Genomic DNA, 22,220 nt, shown 5'->3' with positions numbered 1-22,220 from the left:
CTTAAGGAAATAATTGGTTAAAAGGGCAAATATGTATATACAAGTATATTAGTCACTATACTCTTTATAGTATTTTTTAAAAAATGAGAATAACCTAAATGTTAAAGATAAGAGATTAGTTAAATTGATGGGTCATCCAGAGATAGGACTGCTATCCCTCCATTAAATACGATGACATAGATCTTTTTGTTGTCATTTTCAGATGGTAATGATGTAGTAAGTGAACAAAGCATGCTATTGAACCATACAAAGAGTTTGGTCCTACTTTAAAAGTAAATCTACATTTTATACATGTTTATGGAACTGTTGAATGCAGAAGATTCTGTATTTGAATAGTATAGTAGATTTATAAAACTTTGGAGTCTACATAGTCTCAACAACTCTGGCAATAACCTGGAGATATATTATTTTCATTTTGCAAGAGAACACTAGACCAAAGAGGCTAAGTGATTTGCCGAAGATTTCCCAACTTCTGAATAGTAGAGCCACTGCTGGGATTTGGGTTCAAGGTGACGGAGTATTAACGTCTCCCATAGTTTTGTCTAGGGCATTAAATATGAGGTTTCACATTTAATCTCACATTTTTAGTCCTTGTAGCCCTTCTAAAATAGAGCTACCTTTCAGTTCTCCACAGTCCTATGAAAGAAAGGTCAGGGTGGTTGTTATAAAACAACCCATTGTAGCTACTACTAGCTGCTGCTGCTTCAGGGGAGGAAAGGAGGCAATTTAAAGGGCATTGTTTCAGTGGTAACGAACATGAGAAGTCGCTCCTCCTCTCCTTTTTCTCGGTCAGACATGCAGAAACAGGAGAGGCCATCAGGGCACCTTGGGCGTGAGCAAGTGATGGAATGAAAGGTAGGACATAGAAGTGAAATTTGGGGGGCACCTCGCTTGTTCAGTAGGTAGAGCATATGACTTCATCTCAGGGTTGTTGGGTTCTAGCCCCATGTTGAATGTAGAGTTTACTTAAAGATAAAACCTTTAAAAAAAAAAGTGAAATTCCATCTAAATGTCCATATGTTTGAATACAGTTTTTAAAAGAGAGAAAAGGTTATTTCTATATACATTGAAGATACAAATAACAGAAAACAGACACTATCAAAAATACTTCCAAAAGATTGTTACTGAAATAGAACAGGAAAGAGAAAAGTCTCCTTCTAGATATCTTAGTAGCACCTCAACTTGAGCAAAACTATAAACTTAAATCTTCTCCTTCACCAAAAGAAAGAAAGAAAGAAAGAAAGAAACCTAATGTCTGTTTCAGTGTCTGTCTCTCCCTCATCCAGTTATGCAAGGCAGAAACCTAGAACCATTTGTGGCACCTCCCTCTCTCTCTTCTCCTCCCCACCCCCATTATTTTATTCTCCATTTCCTAAATAGCTCTCAAGTTTGCCTGATGTTCTCTATTTCCATTGCCACAAGCCTGGCTCCCAACCCTGGTGTCCGTCCAGTTCCCTTCCAGCAGGAGGCCTCTGCAGGACTCCCTTCCACCCCTAGCCATGTCTTCCCCCCTCCCCAATTTCTCTCCACTCCAGCCACCAGAGTCTCCGCTCACTCCTTTGCACAAACTCAGTTTTATCCCTCCACAGAGCTTTTGTGTATGCTCTTAACTCCAATTTGCTCTCTTTCTGACCTCCTTCCTCATCTTATAACTCTGACTCATACTTAAGAATTCAGCTCCGTGGACACTTCCTTTGCGAAGCCTTCTCTCACCTCCTGCACAAGTCATGGCCCCTTGTTCTAGCCCAAGTTCTCACGGCACCTCCGCCTACTTAACTACAGAAGCACTCTTATTTGTGTGGTAATTTGATCCCTGTTTGTCCCAAGTTAGATTGTGAGCCCCAAGACAGGGGGGCTGGATCGACTTTGCTCCAGTGCCACACATTCCCCCTGCCACAAGTAGTTGCTCAGTAATATTTGTTGAAGGAATAAAGCATCTTAAATATTTGGCAGCACTCAGCAATACAGATATGGTTTCCAGGCTCTAATCCTGCCTTGGATCTCAAAAGAGACCTGGGGAAGTAAAGAACAATGAAGTTAGCTTCTGTTCTTCTTTATAGTACTTGTCCCGGTTTGTAATCATACATTTATTTTTGTGATTATTTTTTGTTTGTCCTCTCCGCTAAGTAGGAATGTACACAATAATGGGACACTGTGACTGATAAATCTTTCCGTTTTGTCCCTCAGCCCTTCCTTAGCACAGTGCGTAGCATACAGGAGATGAATAATATTTGTTTGGTGGCTGGCTGGCTGGAGGAGCTACCGGGTTCAGAGGTCACACATGCCCTGTCTATATGTGTAATGTAGGATAGTGAAACAAAACAGCTAAACTCTCAGAAAGGGGCTTCGAATATGATGTAGAACAAGATTTGCTTATCCAGAAGCTCAAGGTTTCTCTACATTGCTTGGGATCTAACGTTCTCTGCAGTTTAAAACCTTTGTCTTCTTAAGCCTCAGCTTTTTAAAACAAAAAACAAATTAAAAGACCTCCAGAGCAACTCCATTGAGTGTTTTGACCCTTTTTGATATCCTTCTTAAGTGAACGTGTGGCTCCCATAGTAAAACATAACATTATTAACATTTAGACAAGCAAGTTCCATTTTGCCAATGCATTGGTATTAAACCAGAGTGGGCATATATAACTAAAACTCCACATTTGCGAAAACTGTTTTTAAACCTTGATTTTTTTTGTGTAGTTCCCCACATGGATTTTTCCTACATGTTGCTCAGTGTCCTCGTGTGTAAAATAAGGGTAATACCTACCTCACTGGGGAGCAGTAGAAATTAATTAAAGCTGATTATCATCCCCCTATATATGTTTATAGAGAGCTGGCATGAAAAGCATTGGCAAATGGTAGATTTTTTAAGTAGCTGTGCCCTGATGGTATTCTTTTGGCTTACTGCCATGTCCCATATTTTTATAGGCATGGTAGGAATAGACCTAGAAATATTTTGTTGAGAAACAGAATTTCTGTCCTTTTTTCAGAAGAACTTGAGGAGTTTCTAGAGATGGAGCTCTTTTCCTCAGAGTTCATAGTCCATGGCATTTAGATGGGGACACGCTGGAAATGACTAACCAGTTCTATAGGTACAGAAATGCGTCATAGTCACAGAGGCAAGAAGAAGCTCTGGGGTTGTCCCCAGCCGTCTTTGAAATCATCCTTCTGTCTTCAGTTCCTCTTTCCCAGTAGACTCTGGAGTTGGTCATGATTACTTGTTCTAATTCATTCACTTTTTAATATAAATTTTTTAAAAATAGCTTTGAGCTAGGTTGAGTTTTTGAGATTTAAATACTTAAAAAATAGTAAAGAATACCATATGGTTTCACTCATATGTGGAATCTAAGAAACAAAACAAATGAACAAAGAAAAAAGAGAAATCAAAAAGGGCCTCTTCACTTTAGAGAGCAAACCCATGGTTACCAAGAGGGGAGGCTGGGGGCGGGGGGAGGGGGGTGAAACAGGTGAGGGGGATTAAGATTACACTTATCATGATGAGCACTGGGTACAGAACTGTTGAGTCACTATATTGTACACCTGAAACTAATATAAAACTGTATTATACTGGAACTAAAATTTCTAACAATAGTAAAGTGAAAGATCTTCATTTGTCCACATATTCAACAAATAACTAACACTGTTAGATACAAAGCATGAGATAAGAATTCCACCCAAGTCCTTTGAGGTTTCAAGATCCAAAACTAGAGATCCAGGGGGCAAGGGGAACATTAGGGATCTGGACTGAGGCAGGGGAGGACAGAGGTTGACATCGGGGCTGGAGAGGGAACAGGGCGAAGCCAGTGTAACAAGAGCCCATGGCCTGGCTCTGTGCCAGCCGTGCCGGAGGATCACGGGTCTGCAGGCAGCTCTGTGCTCGGGTGTCTTTTTGTTACATACCTCAGGTGACAATATATTTTTCATTTCCAAGGAGCTCATAGGTTAAAAAAAAATTTATTTTTTGATCCTCCATGGGACCTTCCTGAAGGCTCTTCTTTTCTCCAGAAAAGCTTCAGGTATACAGAAGAACTATGATATCTTGTCTGGGACTGTCTTTGCAACCGCACTAAAGGCCCATTGATATTATGGTTGTAGCAGCCAATTCCTAAATCCTCAACAAGCACATTCCATGCCCAGAACGCTAATGGCTCTTATAAGCACCCTACGCACTTTCCGTCTCTGGCGATTATGAGAATGTTTGTTAATATATCATCTGCACATGTCTGAATATGTCAACTATTTCATAATAAATGTTAAGCACAAGACCCAGTCCCTGTGCTCAGCCATGTCACATGCTAGTGTGACATCTAAGTGACCATTTGAGTTTGTAGGAATTTAAAAAGGAGTAAAAGATTTATGGCTAGAACACTTAGGGATTTTTCTTAAATGAAGTGGAAATTGAGTTGGGCCCTGAAAGATGGATAATGTTTGGATAGGAAGCAGAATTAAAGACCCAGAGGTAGAAAAGAACTTGCTAGATGCAAAAGTTAGTGAGGAAACTGGCGAACTAAGAGGGTGCCGGAAGTTCCCACAGTCTACAGAGCTGAGCAGGCACTAATGTTATCTGGTGGCCCCAGTGGAAAACCAGGGAATGATTAGAAAGGTTGAAATACTGGACTGAGAGTTTGGACTTCAGCCTGTGAGAAGTGAGGAGCTGTGGAGGTGGTTTTGAGAAAAAAAGAAATAATAGCTAAGTGGTTGAACATACAGGCTTTGGAGCTAGATAAAAATCAGTTTGGTTTGCACTTGTATTACTGTTACACAGCTATATGATTTGGGGAAACTACTTAAGTTTATTAAGCCTTGTTTTTCTTAGCTGTACAATGGGTATAATAGAATTCTCCTTATAGAATCATGTGAAGATTAATTGAGATAATATATGCCATGCTTGAAACCTACTAAGTGATCAATAAATCATATTCACTGTTTCAGAAATGTATTTATTTTCATATAGTTCCAAAGGGGCTGAGTTTTTAAAAATATATTTTTAATATGTATATACATATATGTATATATATATATTTTTTTTAAAGTAATCTCTACACCCAACGTAAGCTTGAACTCACAACCCTGAGATCAAGAGTCACATGCTCTACTGACTAAGCCAGACTGGTGAATTGGGGAAAGAGCGATTGGTAGACGGATCAGGTGATTTTAAGTGGTTTTTAACTTTGTAAAACCAGTTACTTGTCAGTGACATTGGTATGAAGTAATAAAGGCTTACACTGTGGTTTTTAAAATAGAAGATAGGGGGCGCCTGGGTGGCTCAGTCGGTTAAGTCTCCGAATTCAGCTCAGGTCAGATCTCACGTTCTTGGGTTCGAGTCCTGCCTCAGCATCTGTGCTGACAGCTAGCTCAGAGCCTAGAACCTGCTTCAGATTCTGTCTCCCTCTCTCTCTGCCCCTCCCCGCTCATGATCCGTCTCTCTCTGTCTCAAAAATAAATAAAACATTAAAAAAAGAAACATTTAAATAAAAAAAATAGAAGAAGTTGGAAAAACAAACCTGTTTCTCATCATGTCTATGACATCAGCAGTTACAAGATGCACCGTTATTTATGTGCCATGATAAAAGAAAAACATTGACAAACTCTAGCACAGTGCTTATCATGTAGAATTTTTATTTTATATTTATTGAAAACTTTCAAGTTTATTTAGACATAGATTTTAATCACATTGCATTTTTACATAATACATAAAAAGGAAAAGGAAAGTGAAATAAATTGATACTCCTGAAACTTTGCCACTTTCACAGCTCAATGCTTCTGAATGACTTCTTGTTTCAAAGACCTCATTGGCGGTGACATTTCATGTTATACTGTCCTCTGCGCCATCAAGAGCATGGGTGGTGCTGCATGTCTTTAGAAAGTGCTCTGCTATTGTCTCCAAGCTGCAACAAGTTTGATGCTGGGGGCTCTTGATATCACTGGGGAGATTATCCAACTACAATCAAGACTCACATCCTTTTCTCAAATGGTGCTCAATGATTTGTTGATTGAAAAGGCAAGGGATTGAATTGTTCCCAGGGATAACAGCCATGTTCATATATGCAGGAATGACAACTGTGCCCAAGCTGCCTTATCCATAGCAGTTTTAAGATGTATCCCAATTTCAGGGGCATTTGAAGCATCAACATGGGCTCAGGTTATGATCTTGTGGTTTGTGGGTTCGAGCCCCAAAGCGGGCTCTGTGTTGACAGCTCAGAGCCTGGGGCGTGCTTCAGAGTCTGTCTCCCTTTTTCTTTCCCTGGCCATGATAAACATGAAAAAATACACATCTCAGAATTGATAAATCAGGGGTGCCTGGGTGGCTCAGTTGGCTGAGTATTGGCTTCGGCTCAGGTCATGATCTCATGGTTCGTGGGTTCCAACCCTGTGTTGGGCTCTGTGCTGACGCTGGCTCAGAGCCTGTAGCCTGTCTTTGGATACTGTGTCTCCCTCTGTCTCTAATTCTCCTCTGCTCACGCTGTCTCTCTCTCTCTCTCTCTCTCTCTCTCTCTCTCTCTCTCTCAAAAATAAATAAAACATTGAAAAATTAAAAAAAAAGAATTGATAAATCAGAATTAAAGCACTAGCTTGATAATTCTGGGAAACTTTACTGAGTAACCTTAAAAATGCTGTGGTCACAGCTGAAGTTTTGTTGTAAATTACTCAGAAGAATGCTCTTCCAGCAATTTTTTTTTGATACTCAAGATATTTTTAAGGAATTATATGGCACTAATAAGTTTAGCAAAATGCCTGAATGTGAATTTCTAGAATTTCACTGTCCCATAAAAATGACCAAAATTGTTTGAAACTAGCTAATGATGTATTAGTAATAATCTAATGATTTCCTGTCTTTGAATGCCGGGTATTTCCAGCACAATGAAATTTATTTTTATACTATTATCATTCACTCTTACTATGGGCCTACGTACTAATATGATGATTTGACCTAATATGTTAAAGTTCAAAGATTAGACTTTAGGCTTATACGATTGAGTTTTCCATGGGCTGGTAGTGTAAAAACTCAAACTTTTCTTTTTTTGGTTAGAAACCAGCATGATAACAATTCTACACATTTGTATTATTTTTCTTTCATCCTTTTCATTGTTGACCAATTTGGAAGGTTCTGTAACTGCAAAAATTGTATTTCATAGCCAACAATAATTTTTAGTTTTCCACATATGTGAGGTGCAGTATGGGAATCTTTTTAACCCTCATAATGAGATACTTATAAGGAAGTTTGTCTTTATTCAGAGTCCGGTCTAGAGCAGAAAACCCAGGACTCAAACATTGTCGTAATTTCTGGGATACCTCATTTTTCTCTTCTCTTATTTCCTGAGATAATGGCTTGAGCCCTAAAAGCAAGTTAGTTTCCTACCCCACCTTGTCACATTTCCAAAATTCCATGGCCTCCTTGTTATCCCCGGAGGTGTCTTTATCCCCCCGTGTGTTCTTATAAGTGAATGCACCCGCTATTGGTGGTTGTAGGATCCTATGTCTGCTGGCTGGTTCTGCTCATCATGGAAGAATATGTGTGTATGTACAGTGCACCACTGTTAAGTTCTCTGTCTTTGGAGAGACCTTTCACTGGTAGAAGAAAAGGAGTCAGAGCAGTGACATCTGGTTCAGACCTATATGTCTGAGCTACAGAGACATCATGGATTTGAAGTTGTTGACCTCTGTCACAAGGGAGTACCAGAAAGGAAGTCATGACCTGGGGGGGGGGGGGTCTCTCTTGGCCCAAGGGCCTTGCACTGATAGTGGCACCTTTGACCCACAGCTACAGTATATGCATCTTGTTTTTTCCTCCTACGCTTTCAGCCCAGCCTTTGGAGCACTGAATCACTGCTGGGTGGTCTGGCCTTGCAGGAAAGTAGCAGCAGTTTCAGATAGGTTGCTTGGAGTTTTAGAGATACAAGTCCTTGATGATCTTGGAAGTGATTTTAGTGATAAACTGCCACAGTCAGGTTTTATCAGATGGCCTGGGAAACAGAATCAAGAATTCCATTCCTATTAGATCTGCAGCAGGTGATGGGGCCAGTGTTGACAGAAAAACATGATTTTAACTGAGAAGCAATATTTTTGTAAAACTTTTCCCACTGGCTCCTTTCTACAGTATTACCTATAATTTCATCATCTTTTTCACTTAACTCTATATGGTGTGATGTCTTTGGGGCCATCGGGTATTTTTATCTGCTCGTTGTAGAAGTGTTTGTTCTGAGGGCTCTGCTGCGGTTGAGGGGGGCAGCCCCACCCACCCTCCGGTTGCTTGGCACCAACCCTCCTTGGCTGTCGGGCATCTTGTTTACTTCTGCCCTTAATTCCCTGCAGGTGCGCAAATACAAGAGCATGATCCTGGAAGACCTAGAGTCTGCCCTGGCAGAACACGCCCCTGCACCACAGGAGGTTAACTCAGAGCTGCCCCCTCTCACCATCGACGGAATTCCAGTCTCTGTGGACAAAATGACCCAGGTAAGGGGCGGGCCAGGGGGAGGAGACAGAAAGGCCAGTGGCCCAGGTGTGGGCGGGCCTCAGATCACATTTTTCAGTTTTGTGCTCCGGTGACACCAGCCGGGAGAGAGAGAGATGCAGGCTGGAGTCTGACAGTGAGGCGGTTGCAGCCTCTGGGGAAGAGAATGTAGTGTTCGAAGGATGCTCCCACCCAAAGAGCATGGCTGTGGTCTCCTCCTTGGTTGGCAGCTCTGTCCTTTCACTTGGGCCATTGGGTTAGATAAAGAAACTTTTGGCCTGGAGTTGGTTTGGATAGATAGGTGACTGTCAGGACTTTGATGAATCACCATCAAGCAGGGCAGATAAACTGTTAGTCTTTTGGGCTGAGTTGCTCTGCTTTTCTGTGTAAATTCTGAATGCCACCACGCTGTCGCCAAGGCTCCCCTCTCTGGGGAGTAAATATGGAAAACTCAGGACGCCCTCCTGCGTCATTGCGTCTCTCCTCTTTCTTTGACAAGGGAAGTCAAAATGTACTTAGCCTGATAAATCAGCATACCTCAGGAATTTTGCTGAGATGGTCTGTTTTAAATATCTTAGCTTTGAAAGTGATAGCTTGATCAAGATCAAATGCCCTTTTGTGACATTTTCCCACTGGCTGTCTTTATTAACATACTGTTCTCTTGCTAAATCCAGTTGGGAGATTTCCTTTCCTTTTCTTATTCAGTGTCCTCCAGCAACATTTAACCCAGTTGATTATTCCTTCCTTTTTTTTTTTTAAACTCCACCCCCGATTATTCCTTCCTGCATAAAACGCTTTCTGCTTTCTGCTCTGTTTCTGACCCACACCCTCCTGAATACCCTCCTACCTCATGGTGCTGCCGCTCAGCTCTTCTGCTGGCTCTTCTTCCTGTTCTCACCTGATCAGTATTGGCATGTCTGTATCCTTAGTTTCTTTCCAAGTGGTCTCATCCTGTCCTGTGGGCTTTATGTCTCCTCCATATACCGTTTACAACCTGGGTTATACCCCTGTTCCATCTCCAGTGCCCCCGCCCCCGTGCCCCAGACAGGACACCCCACCCTCCATTCCCTCTACCACTCCCCCGCCAACCCCCATATTGGTTAACAGCACCACCATCTGTCTGGTTGCTGAAGTGCTGGCATAGGAGCAACCCTTCGGTTACCTGTTTTGCCCTCGCTCATGATGCGATTCATTTGCAAGTCATGTCAGTTCAGCTCTGAAATGTACCCTAAATCTGCCCATTCTTCTTAGTTCCCGTCACCACCCTCTCCCAAGCCAAGCCTCTCTCCCGTGGAGACTATTTCAGCTCATCAGGTCTGTTGCTCTCCTGGTTGTTGCTCTTGCTCAGCTGCAGGCCATACTTCCCACAGCACCAGAGATTTTTTGGAAAACTTAAGTTGGCTCTTATCACTGTATTGTTTCAGCCCTTTCATGGCTTTCCGCTACTCCTAGAATCAAATTCAGACCCTGCCGTGGCCTCTGAGGCCCTGTATCATCTGAGAATTCAGCCTCTAACCAACTTCATTCTTCATTCTCCCTCTTAGTCGCTGTGGCCACGCTGGCCTTCTTTTTGTCAAACGCTCCAGGCCCATTCTTTCACTTTTGCTGTTTCCTCTGCCCGCAACACTGTTTTCCCAGATCCTTGCATGCTTAACCTTACTTTACTCCAAGTCTGGCTCAGACATCACCTCCTGAGACAAGACTTTCTTGATTATTCCATATAAAGGAGCTTTCTCCTTACTATCAAGCCACTTCCTAATGCATCCCCTATTTTATCGTCTTTGTAACACTGATTACCCTGGAACTATCTTATTCATTAGCATTTATATTTGTCTGCGGTCTCTTTTCAGCGGTCTGTCTTTCCAGCTCAAGGCTGAGAGCAGGGATTTAGTTCTGTTCTTTACTGCTGTCCACTATAGCTCCCAGCACCTAAATAACATCTAAATTCTAAATAATAGGATCTGTTCAGGGAGTGACTAAGGGTCAGGGTAAAACAAGACCAGTGTGGTAGGTATCCGGATTGCAAGTCTCCGAGTGGGGTGTTCACTGGCTGCAGACATTGGTGTTGCTACTCGGAAGGTGGCACTTTTCTTACTAAGTCTGAACCTGCAATTTAGCCTAAAGCAATACAACAATTTGAAAAGCCAGATTGTGATCTTCTGCTTGTTGGATTCATAGATCTTTCTGCATTCATTTGAAGACTATCTAAATAATGGTTCAAAAAGGAAAGCATTATCTAATCTCTTTCCTGTCACTTCATACCTGTTATTTTGTCCTTAGGACCATTCTGAGTCATGAAAGAAAACAGGTGGAATTTTTTTTTTTAACCTGATTGACATAGAGTCTACTCTGGGGGCACCTGGGTAACTCAGTCAGTTAAGCATCCAACTCTTGATTTTGGCTCGGGTCATGATCTCATGGACCATGAGATCAAGCCCTGAGCCAGGCTCTTCACTGACAGAGGGAGCCTGCTTGAGATTTTCTCTCTCCCTCTCTCTGCCTCTCCCCTGCTTGCTCTCTCTCTCTCTCTCAAAATAAATAAATAAACATTAAAAAGAAAAGAATCTACTCTGTGTCTCAGATATAAAGTATATCTAAAGCTGACAAAGCTTTTGGTTAAGAATACTACGTCAGGAGGCACCTGGATGTCTCAGTCGGTTAAGTGTCCAAATCTTGATTTTGGCCCAGGTCATGGTGTCATGGTTTGTGAGACCGAGCCCCATATCGGGCTCTGCTCTGACAGCGTAGAGCCTGCTTGGGATTCTCTCCTTCTCTCTCTGCCCCTCCCCTGCTCACACTTGCATCATGTGTTCTCTCTTTCTCTCTCAAAATAAATAAATAAACTTAAAAAAAAAAAAAAGAATACTGTGTTAGGTGTGTGAGACATGATCCCCTCTCCTGTGATGGCCATTTTTTCCTTCTTTGTAACATTTGGTGTGTTAGGTTGAAATAATCTGAGATTTTGATTATATTAAATCATCATTTATGTTACATTAAATAATCTGAGGTTTTGATTGTATTAAATGATTAACATAAATCATCATTAGATCATATCACTGACTCTTATGAAACTTGGCTGATGGCCCCAGAAGTCAGAACAAACAGTTTAATTTTCATGTTAAAACATTTGAAACTGTGTTGGTTTCCATTTTTGTGAATTACATACTCAGGAGAGCTTTGTGTAATGAAGGATCCAGGGAAGCTGCTACTTTGTTGGGGGCATACATTTTCTTTATCACCCTACATTCCTTTCTTTCCCTTCTCATCACAGATCATGACTAAAAAACAATACATAGCAAAACAGATGGTGAGGAGTGAGCAAGACAATGAAAAATCCAGCTCCTAATTGAATGGGAACTTCTGAGTATTTGGATCCTAGGTTTTTACCTCGGACACTTTTTTTTCTCTCACATACTTGTTCTTAATGTGAGCCAGTTACCTTTTTTCCTCATTGATCCTAAGGCTTTCACTATTAATGGCAGTAAAAGCATGATGTTATTTCAAACCAAAGCTCAACAAGAAAAGGAATGGGAATATGAGCGTTTTAACACACTGTTGATAGACATGAGCAGTGGTGTGGTCTTCCAGAATACAGGTGGGTGGTGCGTCTCAAAACTTAACATGTGTATGTCACACCCTCTAAGTCAGCAAAGATGTTATGTTCATGGCATTGTTTATAACAGGAAAATCTGAGAATATTGTGCTTGAAAAAATTATAGCAGTGATGTTTAGTGTTTACATTCAAGGAGAACAGCTCCCAGAAGAGACTAAAAGTTTATTATCCAACAAAAAATTAGACACTAAAAATGCTGACTTGCTGTCTCTTGCAGTGGGGTAGAATTCCAGTAGTTTTAACTGCTTGTAAAATACCATTTCTTATGTACTCTAATTTGAGTGGTTTATTCAGTACTTTGTTTAGCACTTCATTTTATGTTTCTTTGGGAGGGGGCTAGTTTTTTTTTTTTCAGGGAATATATAATTGAGTCAATCAATTTCATTTGTTTAAACATCCACATAAAGCTTGCCTCTGTGTGTATGGGGGGGGGGTATAACTTTAGAGGATATAAATCTCTTTACTGTAGGACCAAAATATTAACAGTGATTATCCATGCATGGTAGTATTATGGGTGATTTTCATTTTCTTTGTCTAATAAGCATGGGTTACTTTTTTTTAATTAAAATTTTTTTTAACATTTATTTATTTTTGAGAGGAGAGAGAGAAAACACAAGTGGGGGAGGGGCAGAGAGAGGGAGACAGAGAATCCGAAGCAGGCTCTCCACTGTGAGCATAGAGTCTGATGTGCGGCTCAAACTCATGAACGGTGAGATCATGACCTGAGGTGAAATCAAGAGTTGGCCACTTAACCAACTGAGTAATCCAGGCGCCCCAACATGGGGTTACTTTTATAACCATTGAAACACAAAATATATTTTCATATTTATATTAAACTTGAATTTTTTAAAGTACAGTTTGTTGAAGTTTTGCTTGATTTTTATGTTTAAATGAAGATGTTAACAACTCTTTTTTGGTCTTATTTTTCTTGTCTATAGCTACTATGTTTTGGAAGGTACACTATGAAGTTATATACAAGGGTATCTCATTTAATCCTTGCCCTCCAGAGTGTGTGTGTGTGTGTGTGTGTGTGTGTGTGTGTGTGTGTAATTCCTATTTTATAGTCAAGGAAGCAAAGCTCATATATAGTCAGTAGCCATAAAGGACAAAGTAAATTCAATTGGACACCAGTTCTGGAATTCAGATCATACGGGCAATCCACAACTTCCTGGAAGTGATAAAATTCTAGAATTGTAAAAGTGCACTGTAACAGAGAAGGACTTAGGTTGACCAGATGCTCTACTAATTATCTGCACTGAATGCTGTGGAGATGACTAGTGTTTATATTGATGATCCTTCCTCATAAATATAATTCTATATGTAATCCTAAAATGAGTTCTGAATCATCCAGAGATAGTAAATTATGTTCGATATTGTTCTGATGTTAAGTGTTCTGTTATTTTAATTCTTTATAAATTTGAGAGTTAGCATGGTTTATTAGAGTTGGAAGGTCTGGTCTCTAGTCCCAGTCCTACCACATATAGTCCTGGTTCTCCATCTTATCTTTTGAAAGTGAGAATTATCTATCATCTCCTACTTTATGGAGTCCGAGGAAGAGAAAATGAGGTATTATAGGGAAGGTGCTTTGAAAACTAAGGCGTCACACAAACATTTTATTACTAGTTATTAATACTATGCATGAACTATATTAACTTTTGAATAATGTGAATGTACCATTTCTCACCCATTTTTCACCTACAGAAAGTTAGTGAATCTGTAATTTTTATTTGGCTCAGTGATGAAGTGGGGCAATACAGATGACAATATACTGAAAAATTGAGGCATAAAGAGAGGAAGCAATTTATGAAGCAAGTTAGCGACAAACGGATGGAATGATTGATTGAGTCCATGTTGCCCGTGCTTTCTGTGTCTCTCTTTCTATAAAACTATCGTAATCATCACTCAGGTTGAGTTATTTCAGCTCATCTACACTAAACATTTACTGGGGCACCTGGTTGGCTCAGTCTGTTAAGTGTCAATTTTGGCTCAGGTTATGATCTCACAGCTTGTGAGTTGGAGCCCCGAGTCAAGCTCTGTGCTGACAGCTCAGAGCCTGGAGCCTGCTTCGGATTCTGTGTCTTCCTCTCCCCAACTCATGCTCTGTCTCTCTCTCTCTCAAAAATACACATTAAAAGAATTTTAATACAATAAAAATAAAGGAATTTCTTGGCTTGCGCTATCGAAATTGTCTCCTACACAAATTGAAATGACATATGATAGAGTACTTTAACTTCTGTGTGAACTGAATGCCCTGGTTCTTTTAGGAAGCAGCTCTGTAGGTTTGGTTCTTGTCTTTTTTATTTATTTTTGTTTTATATTTTGATCCTGATAAAGTCTTTTGTGTGTAAGTGTGGTACAAAACATATACTTTTGAAATATTTTTAGTGCTAAAATAACAACTTGCATTTCTAGACACCTTTAAGAATGGTAACTTGTTACCAAATAGAACTTACCAAATGGCAACTTCTCTACCAAATAGAACTGATCCCATATCTGTCTGCCTCCTTGTATAAGACTTGAAGGAGGTTGACATAGGCTCAAAAGAAGAAATCATTAATTCGTTGGAGATTCTACAACCCCAGAATTCATTTGCAATGAATTAATAAAGTCCTCTTTTTCAGAGATTTTGAAAGCCAGGTTAGCAAAATTTTATAGGATACTTCAAACCAGGGACCAGAGGATGGCCTAAATCATGCTTCTCAGACTCCGGTGTGCATGAGCTCTCCCTGAGTGAGTCAGTGGGTCTTGAGTGGGACCTGAGGGTCTGCCTTCTAGCAGGATCCCAGGTGGTGCCAGTGCTGCTGCCGATTCCCAGACTACACTGTGATTTTAGGAATTATGTCATTGCTTGAAGAGTCATTAAGCAATAATATTGTTAGTGGAAAATCAGTTCTCTTTACCACACTTGAGTCCAGTAAGATTCTCTTGTTCTTGGGAGGTTGTAAATCTTCATGGAATTTGGTTAGAAGAGATCCAAGCAAACATTATAATTATAGGAGAAACATCTCTGGAAAAACCAGTCCAGAATTATTGGTTAAAATTTAGTCCTTTTTGAGACAAAGAGGGGCACTGCATAATGATAAAAGGATAAAATCAGAATTAAGAGAACAACCAACACCATAGAAATACAAAGGATTATAACAGCATATTGTGAAAGATTATATGCCAACAAATTGGACACCCTAGAAGAAATGGGTAATTCCTAGAAACATACACCCTTCCAAAACTGAATCAGGAATAGAAAATTTGAACAGACTGAAATTACTAGTTATGAAATTGAATCCATAATTAAAAAAAAAAAAAAACCAACTTCCAACAAACAAAAGTCTAGGACCAGATGGCTTCACAGGTGAATTCTACCAAACATTTAAAGAAGAGGTAAGGGGCACCTGGGTGGCTCAGTTGATTAAGCATTCAACTTCAGCTCAGGTCATGATCTCTCAATCCATGAATTTGAGCCCTGCATCAGGCTCTGTGCTGACAGCTCAGAGTGTGAACCTGCTTCACATTGTGTCTCCCTCTCTCTCTCTCTGCCCCTCCCCCACTCACGCTCTGTTTCTCTTTGTCTCTCAAAAATGAATAAACATTAAAAATACTGTTTTTAGTTAAAGAAGAAGGTTGCCTGGATAGCTCAGTCAGTTAAGCATCCAACTTCAGCCCATGTCATGACCCAGGGTTGAGGAGTTTGAGCCTCACATTGGGCTCTATACTGACAATGCAGAGCCTGCTTGGGATTCTCTCTGTTCCTCTCTCTGCTCCTCCTGCGCTCGTGTGTTCTGTCTCTCTCAAAATAAATAAATAAACATTAAAAAAATTAAACAAGAGGCGTGCCTGTGTGGGTCAGTAGGTTAAGTGTCCAACTTTGGGTCAGGTCATGATTTCAGACTTCATGAGTTAGAGCCCTGAATTGGGCTCTGCCCTGACCGTGCAGAGTCTGCTTAGGATTCTCTTTCCCTCTCTCTCTGCCCCTATCCTAATCTCTCCCTCTCCAAATAAATAAATTCTTTAAAATGAAAAAAATGAAGAGTTAATAACTTTTCTTCTCAAACTATTCCAAAAAAAGGTGAAATTTTCACATTAATTCTACAAGGCCAGTGTTGCCATGATAGCAAAGCCAGAAAAAGACACTACAAAAAAGAAAACTACAAGCCAATAGCTCTCATGCACATAGGTGCAAAAATCCTGAACAACATATTAGCAAATTGAATTCAACAATACATAAAAAAAAAAATTCCCCATGATCAAATGAGATTTATTCTTGGGATGCAAGAGTGGTTCAGTATTGACAAATCAATCAGGGTGATACATCACATTAACAAGAGGAAGGTTAAAAACCATATAGTCATCTCATGAGATGCAGAAAATGTATTCGACGAAATACAATATCCATTCATGATAAAAAAAAAAACTTTCAACAAAGTGGTTTTAGAGGGAATGTACCTCAACATAATAAAGCCCATATATGAAAAATCCACAGCTAACAATATACTGAGTGGAGAAAAACTGAGAGCTTTTTCTCTAAGATCAGGGAGAAGACAAGGACATCCATTCTTACCGCTTTTATTCAGCATAATACTGGACGTCTTAACCACAGCACTCAGACGAGAAAAAGAAATAAAAGGCATCCAAATTGGTAAGGAAGAAGTATAAAACTTAATATTTGCAGATGATATGATACTGTATATAGAAACCCTAAATACTCCACCAAAAAACTATTAGAATGATATACTGATAAATGAATTCAGTTAAGTTGCAGGATACAAAATTAATATACAGAAATTTTTGTTGCATTTCTATGCACTAATAACAAAGTATCAGAAAGAGAAATGAAGAAAACAATTCCATTTACAATTGCATGAAGAAGAATAAAATACTTAGGAATAAACTTAACCAAGGAGGCAAATGACTTGTACTCTGAAAACTATAAAACATTGATGAAAGAAATTGAAGAAGACACAAATGGAAAGACACTCTGCTCATGGATTGGAAGAATTAATAATGTTAAAATATCCACACTACCCAGAGCAACCTGCGGATTCACTGTAATCCCTATCAAAATTCCAATAGCACTTTTTCACAGAATTAGAACAAATAATCCTAAAATTCCTGTAGAACCTCAGAAGACCCCAGGTAGCCAAAGCTATCTTGAGAAAGAAGAACACAGCTAGAGGTATCACAATCCTGGATTTCAAGATATACTACAAAGCTGTAGTAATCAGAATAATATGGTACTGGCACGAAAATAGGTACATAGACCAATAGAACAGAATAAAAAGCCCAGAAATAAACCCACCTTTATATGGTCAATTAATCTGTGACCACAGAGGTTAAGAATATAAAATGGAGAAAGTACACTTTCTTCAAAAAATGGTGCTGGGAAAATTGGACAGCTACATGCAAAAGAATAAAACTGGACCACTTTCTTTCACCATTACACAAAAATAAGCTCAAAATGGATAAAGACCTAAATCTGAGACCTGAAACCAGAAAACTCTTAGACGAAAACATAGGCAGTAATCTCTTGGACATCACCTTAGCAACATATTTATGGATATGTCTTTTTAAGTAAAGAAAACAAAAAAATAAACTACTTGGTCTATGCCAGAATAAAAAAAATTTGTCCAGCAAAGGAAATCATCAACAAAACAAAAAGGCAGCCTACTGAATGTGAGAAGATATTTGGAAATGATGTGTATGTTAAAGGGTCAATAACTAAAATATATAATTAAATTATACGACTCAATACCAAAAATCCCAAACAATCCAATTAAAAAATGGGCAGAGGACCTGAATAGACATTTCTCCAAGGAAGACATATAAGTGGCCAACAGACATACGAAAAGATGCTCAACATCACTTATTGTCAGGGAAATGCAAATCAAAACCCTCACACCTCTCAGAATGGCTAGTATCAAAAAGACAAGACATAACAAGTGTTAGTGGGGATGTGGAGAAAACAGAACACTTGTGCACTGCTGGTGGAAATGTACATTGACACCAGTGTGGAAAACAATGGGGATTTCTCAAAAAATTAATGTGATCCAGTAATTCCACTACTCGATATTTACCCAAAGAAAACAAAAACACTAATTCAAAAAGGTATATGCATCTCTGTGTTTATTGCAGCATTATTTACAATAGCCAGATTATGGAAGCAGCCCAAGTGTCCACTCATCGATGAATGGATAAGGAAGAGGCAGTGTATATACAGTGGAATATTACTCAGCCATAAAAAATGAGATCTTGCCTTTTGCAACAACATAGATGTACCTACAGGGTATTAAGCTAAATGAAATAAGTCAAACTGAGAAAGAAAAATACCCTATTATTTCACTTATATGTGGAATCTAAAGAACAAAACAGACTCTTTAAATACAGAGAACAAACTGGTGGTTGCCAGAGGGGAGGTGAGTGGGGGGAATGGCAAAATAGATAAAGGGCATCAGGAGGTACAAACTTCTAGTTATAAATCACGGAGATGAAACGGCATACAGAATATAGTCAGCAATGCTGCAGTAACATTGTATGGTGATGATAGTGATTTTGGTGAGCATTGAGTAATATATAGAATTGTCAAATCAATATGTTGTACACCTGAAATTAACATAAATATTGTATAGTAATTACGCTTCTTAAAAATCCACTGCTTTGTCCCTTCCCTTTCCTAACTTGAACTTACTGGCCTCCTCTTACTCTCACTGGGGCAGTCTGTGTTGCTTTAGTATTCCCTTGGAGTGATGATGCAATGGGATAGTAATTCTTCACCAGTTTTCAGGAAAAACCTTCAGAAATATTCAGCATAGTAATTGCATCATTTGGAAGAAATTGTTCACAGGATTTGACATGCTTTGCTTAGAAAGTAGTCATCATTTAGGTTTTTTGAGTGTTATTTTGAAAAAGTATAGGTTTGGTCTCTTCTAATCAAAGAATGGAAACATTATGCTATGTGAAATAAGCCAGACTCAAAAGACAAGTACTGTGTGTGATTCTGCTGATATGAGGTATCTAGAATGGGCAAATTCATAGAGACAGAGAGTAGAGTAGAGTAGCTGGGGAGTTAGTGCTTAATGCATGATGATGAGTAAGTTCTGCAAATAGTACAGCATTCTGAACGTATTTAATTCCCCTGAATTGTACATATTTAAATGATAACTTTTGTTATGTATATTTATGACCAAAAAAAAATATTTTAGCAGAGTGGTCTTCAAACTTGACCACATAGTAAAATCACCAGGAGAACTTAAAATCTTAGTACCCAGGCCACACTCCAGACCAATTAAATTGGAATCTTTGGGGGTGAGATCCAGGCATGTATAGTGTTTAAACTTCCAGGCAATTCCACCATGCAGCCAACGTTGAGAACCACCGTTGGTAGATAATAGTTGCAAACTGCTTCTCCTTCCTGTAATGCCAAAACTTATGTGCAGAGTAAGCTTTTCCTACTAAATTATCAAAAAATGTTTATGTATATGATGCCACTCCACAATGTTAGGTAGACAGGATGAAATTAAGAGAATAACAAAATCATTGGTAACAAAAATATTGAATTCTTGGGGCACCTGGCTGGTCAGTTGGTTAAGTGTCTGACTTTGGCTTAGATCATGATCTCGCAGTTCGTGGGTTTGGGCTCCGTGTTGGGCTCTGTGCTGACCGTTCAGAGCCTGGGGTCTGCTTCACATTCTGGGTGTCTCTCTCTGCCCCTACCCTGCTCTCACTGTATCTCAAACAATAAACAAACATTTAAAAATATATGTATATGTATATTGAATTCTTAAGTGGAACATAGCACATTTTGAGTAGAGTACAAGAATAGTGGTATAATTGGAAAACTAATAGAAGGAAATAGGCATATAAATTTCATATGCAAGATACAACTAGACTAGTAGAAAATATTTTCAAATTACATGGCAAAGTTAATATCCAGAACAGATTAATATTTCCTTCAGACTGATAAGAAAGAGATGATTTGAAAAATAAGCAAAGCATCTTAAACAGTTCACAAAAGGAAAATATAATCAGTAAATGTATGAAAAGATTCTCAACCTCACTAGTAATGAAAATTAAAATAATTACCATTTCCCCCACACTCGATGAGTCAAAATAAGAAAGCCCAGTAATAAAAAAAATGTGAAGGAGGGTGTGAAAAAATGGGTATTGTAATGAACTGTTGATGGGAATGGGATTGGTAGACTTCTTAGAGGACAGTTTGGCGGTGTCTATTAAAATGTTAAATGCATGTACCTTCTAAGCAGAATTTCACTTTGCTACTAGAGAAATACATGGGTGCACAAAGAAACGTTTCACAAGCTCTGTCAATAACCTAAATGCTCATCAGTAGGAGAACGGTTAACTAAAACGGCAAAGTCTGTATCACAGATGCAAGGCAACTACTTTTGAAAAAAATAGATTACTCTAGTTGCACTACTAGAAGATGCACTAGATCTAGAAGATCACTGTGACAGCATGTTGAGGGGGAAAGTGAATTATAGTAAACTGTACAATATGGTACCGTTTGTGTTTTACTTCGTCACATAAAACTGTGCTCTTCCCTCATATATTCATGTAAATGCATAGATTGGCCTATAAGGAATGACTTTCTACTGCCGACAGGTGCCTTGACTGGGGAAGGTGGATGGAAAAGAGGACTGTGTTATTTCAATTTTTTGTACAAAAGAGTACAGCTGGAATGAGGTAGCAGAAACAGACGAACCTGAGACTCCTTCAAAGGGAAAGTAGAATTTTAAGAGCATTTTGGTTAATGCGAGGGAGACAGTTTGGTAGGTGGATGGGATGCGGAAACAGAGCAGAAGGGTTGGCCTCAGAGAAGAGTCTCGAAAATGAGTGTCTTCAATGACTTGTATTCTCTGAACTTCCTTCCTTCCAAACTTGTTCTTGCCAAGTTTCTGTGGGACTATTTTATGGGAAATGAGATTAAAAGAAGCCACTGTTTCTGCTGGTGCCTCTCGGAACAGGGATCTAGGACTGGCCTTTCTAATAAAGAAGGGCATCTCCACTACCCCTGTGAACAGAGGTCAGTGGTACAAATAATTTCAGATAGTGAGCAAAAAAATGTTTGCTTTTGCTTTCTAAAGCCCTTTAAATAGCCATGCGAATATAATTGAGTCTGTCAACCTGGAAGATAATAATTTTAAATTAAAATAATGAAGTCACAGTCTGAAAATTCCCAGTTTTCCTTCTCTGCCACATTCCTGTTCTCTTCTAAGCTATAGAAAGCGTCACCTGCCAGCACGGTTGGATTTCAGCAGCCTTAGCTTGAAACTTACTGTGTATACTCTCATCTTTTCAGTAGAGGGGGGAGTTGGCAAACGTTTTGGTTTGAGCTGTTTTTTCGTGGTAACTGAATCAAAATGGACACCGGAAGCCTCAAAACTCTGAGACTCGAGTACAAGCTGAGTAGAGAAAAGACAAGCATTTGGGAATGTGTAAGGCGAATGTGTAGTTGGACAGCAGCTTTACAAGTGGAAATTTTCTAACATAGTAGGGATTATTGTTTCATTTTGGAAAGATTAAACCTTTTAGAAGTTTAGAAAATCTTTTTTAAACCATCTGTGGTTCCCACATAATCTTTACTTTTGACTGCCACTGGCAGGAGTTGGTAGCTTTGCCGAGTGTGCCCTGGAAGGAGTGGTACTTTCCACTCTTCGCTGGTTTGGGGTGGGTTTACTGGCCAGGCTGGGCACTTTAAGTCCATTTAGAACTCCGAATCAGAATGGGAGGCTGGGAAAGCTTGCTGCGGCCCAATTAAAGGACAGCCGGGGAGAGTAGGCTTTACCTTTGCTGATCCTATTGTCTCCTCTGGGGATTAATGACAAACCTTCCTTAACAAGCACGCTGAGTAGCTTGGGTTTCCAAAACTCTGCAGGACCAGTAATTAATCCAACTGGTAATGAGAACACAGTGCTGAATTCTGGAAAGAAATCATTTAACCCCTTCTGTACTGCGTAGTTCATTTTCTCTTATTGATAGTCCCTTTAGCCTTAGCACTGTTTATTTGGGACAGTATAAAAATAGTCTGATGGGGGCGCCTGGGCGGCTTCATTAGGAGTCAGACTCGTGATTTCGGCTCAGACCGTGGGCTCACGGTTCATGAGTTCAAGCCCTCCAGCTGGCTCTGTGCTGACAGGGCAGAGCCTGCTAG

The 22,220-nt window shown here is 39.6% G+C and overlaps 1 protein-coding gene across 6 annotated transcripts in view; it reads left to right on the top strand.

Annotated features, from left to right (window-relative positions):
* The window catches only part of NRF1 (nuclear respiratory factor 1), a 146,777-nt gene that overhangs the window by 73,121 nt on the left and 51,436 nt on the right, over positions 1-22,220 (top strand). For all 6 annotated transcript variants that reach the window (XR_003903191.1, XM_029923603.1, XM_029923597.1 and 3 more), the window contains exon 5: positions 8,310-8,450. Coding sequence is in view for 5 of the 6 variants with exons in the window: in XM_029923603.1 (XP_029779463.1) it covers positions 8,310-8,450 (141 nt within the window). In the remaining variant the exon portion in view is untranslated. The remainder of the gene's footprint in view (positions 1-8,309; positions 8,451-22,220) is intronic.

Source organism: Suricata suricatta, chromosome 2 (genome assembly GCF_006229205.1).
Source record: "Suricata suricatta isolate VVHF042 chromosome 2, meerkat_22Aug2017_6uvM2_HiC, whole genome shotgun sequence".
In the NCBI taxonomy this organism is placed as follows: domain Eukaryota; kingdom Metazoa; phylum Chordata; class Mammalia; order Carnivora; family Herpestidae; genus Suricata; species Suricata suricatta.
This window is presented reverse-complemented; position numbering and strand designations above follow the sequence as displayed.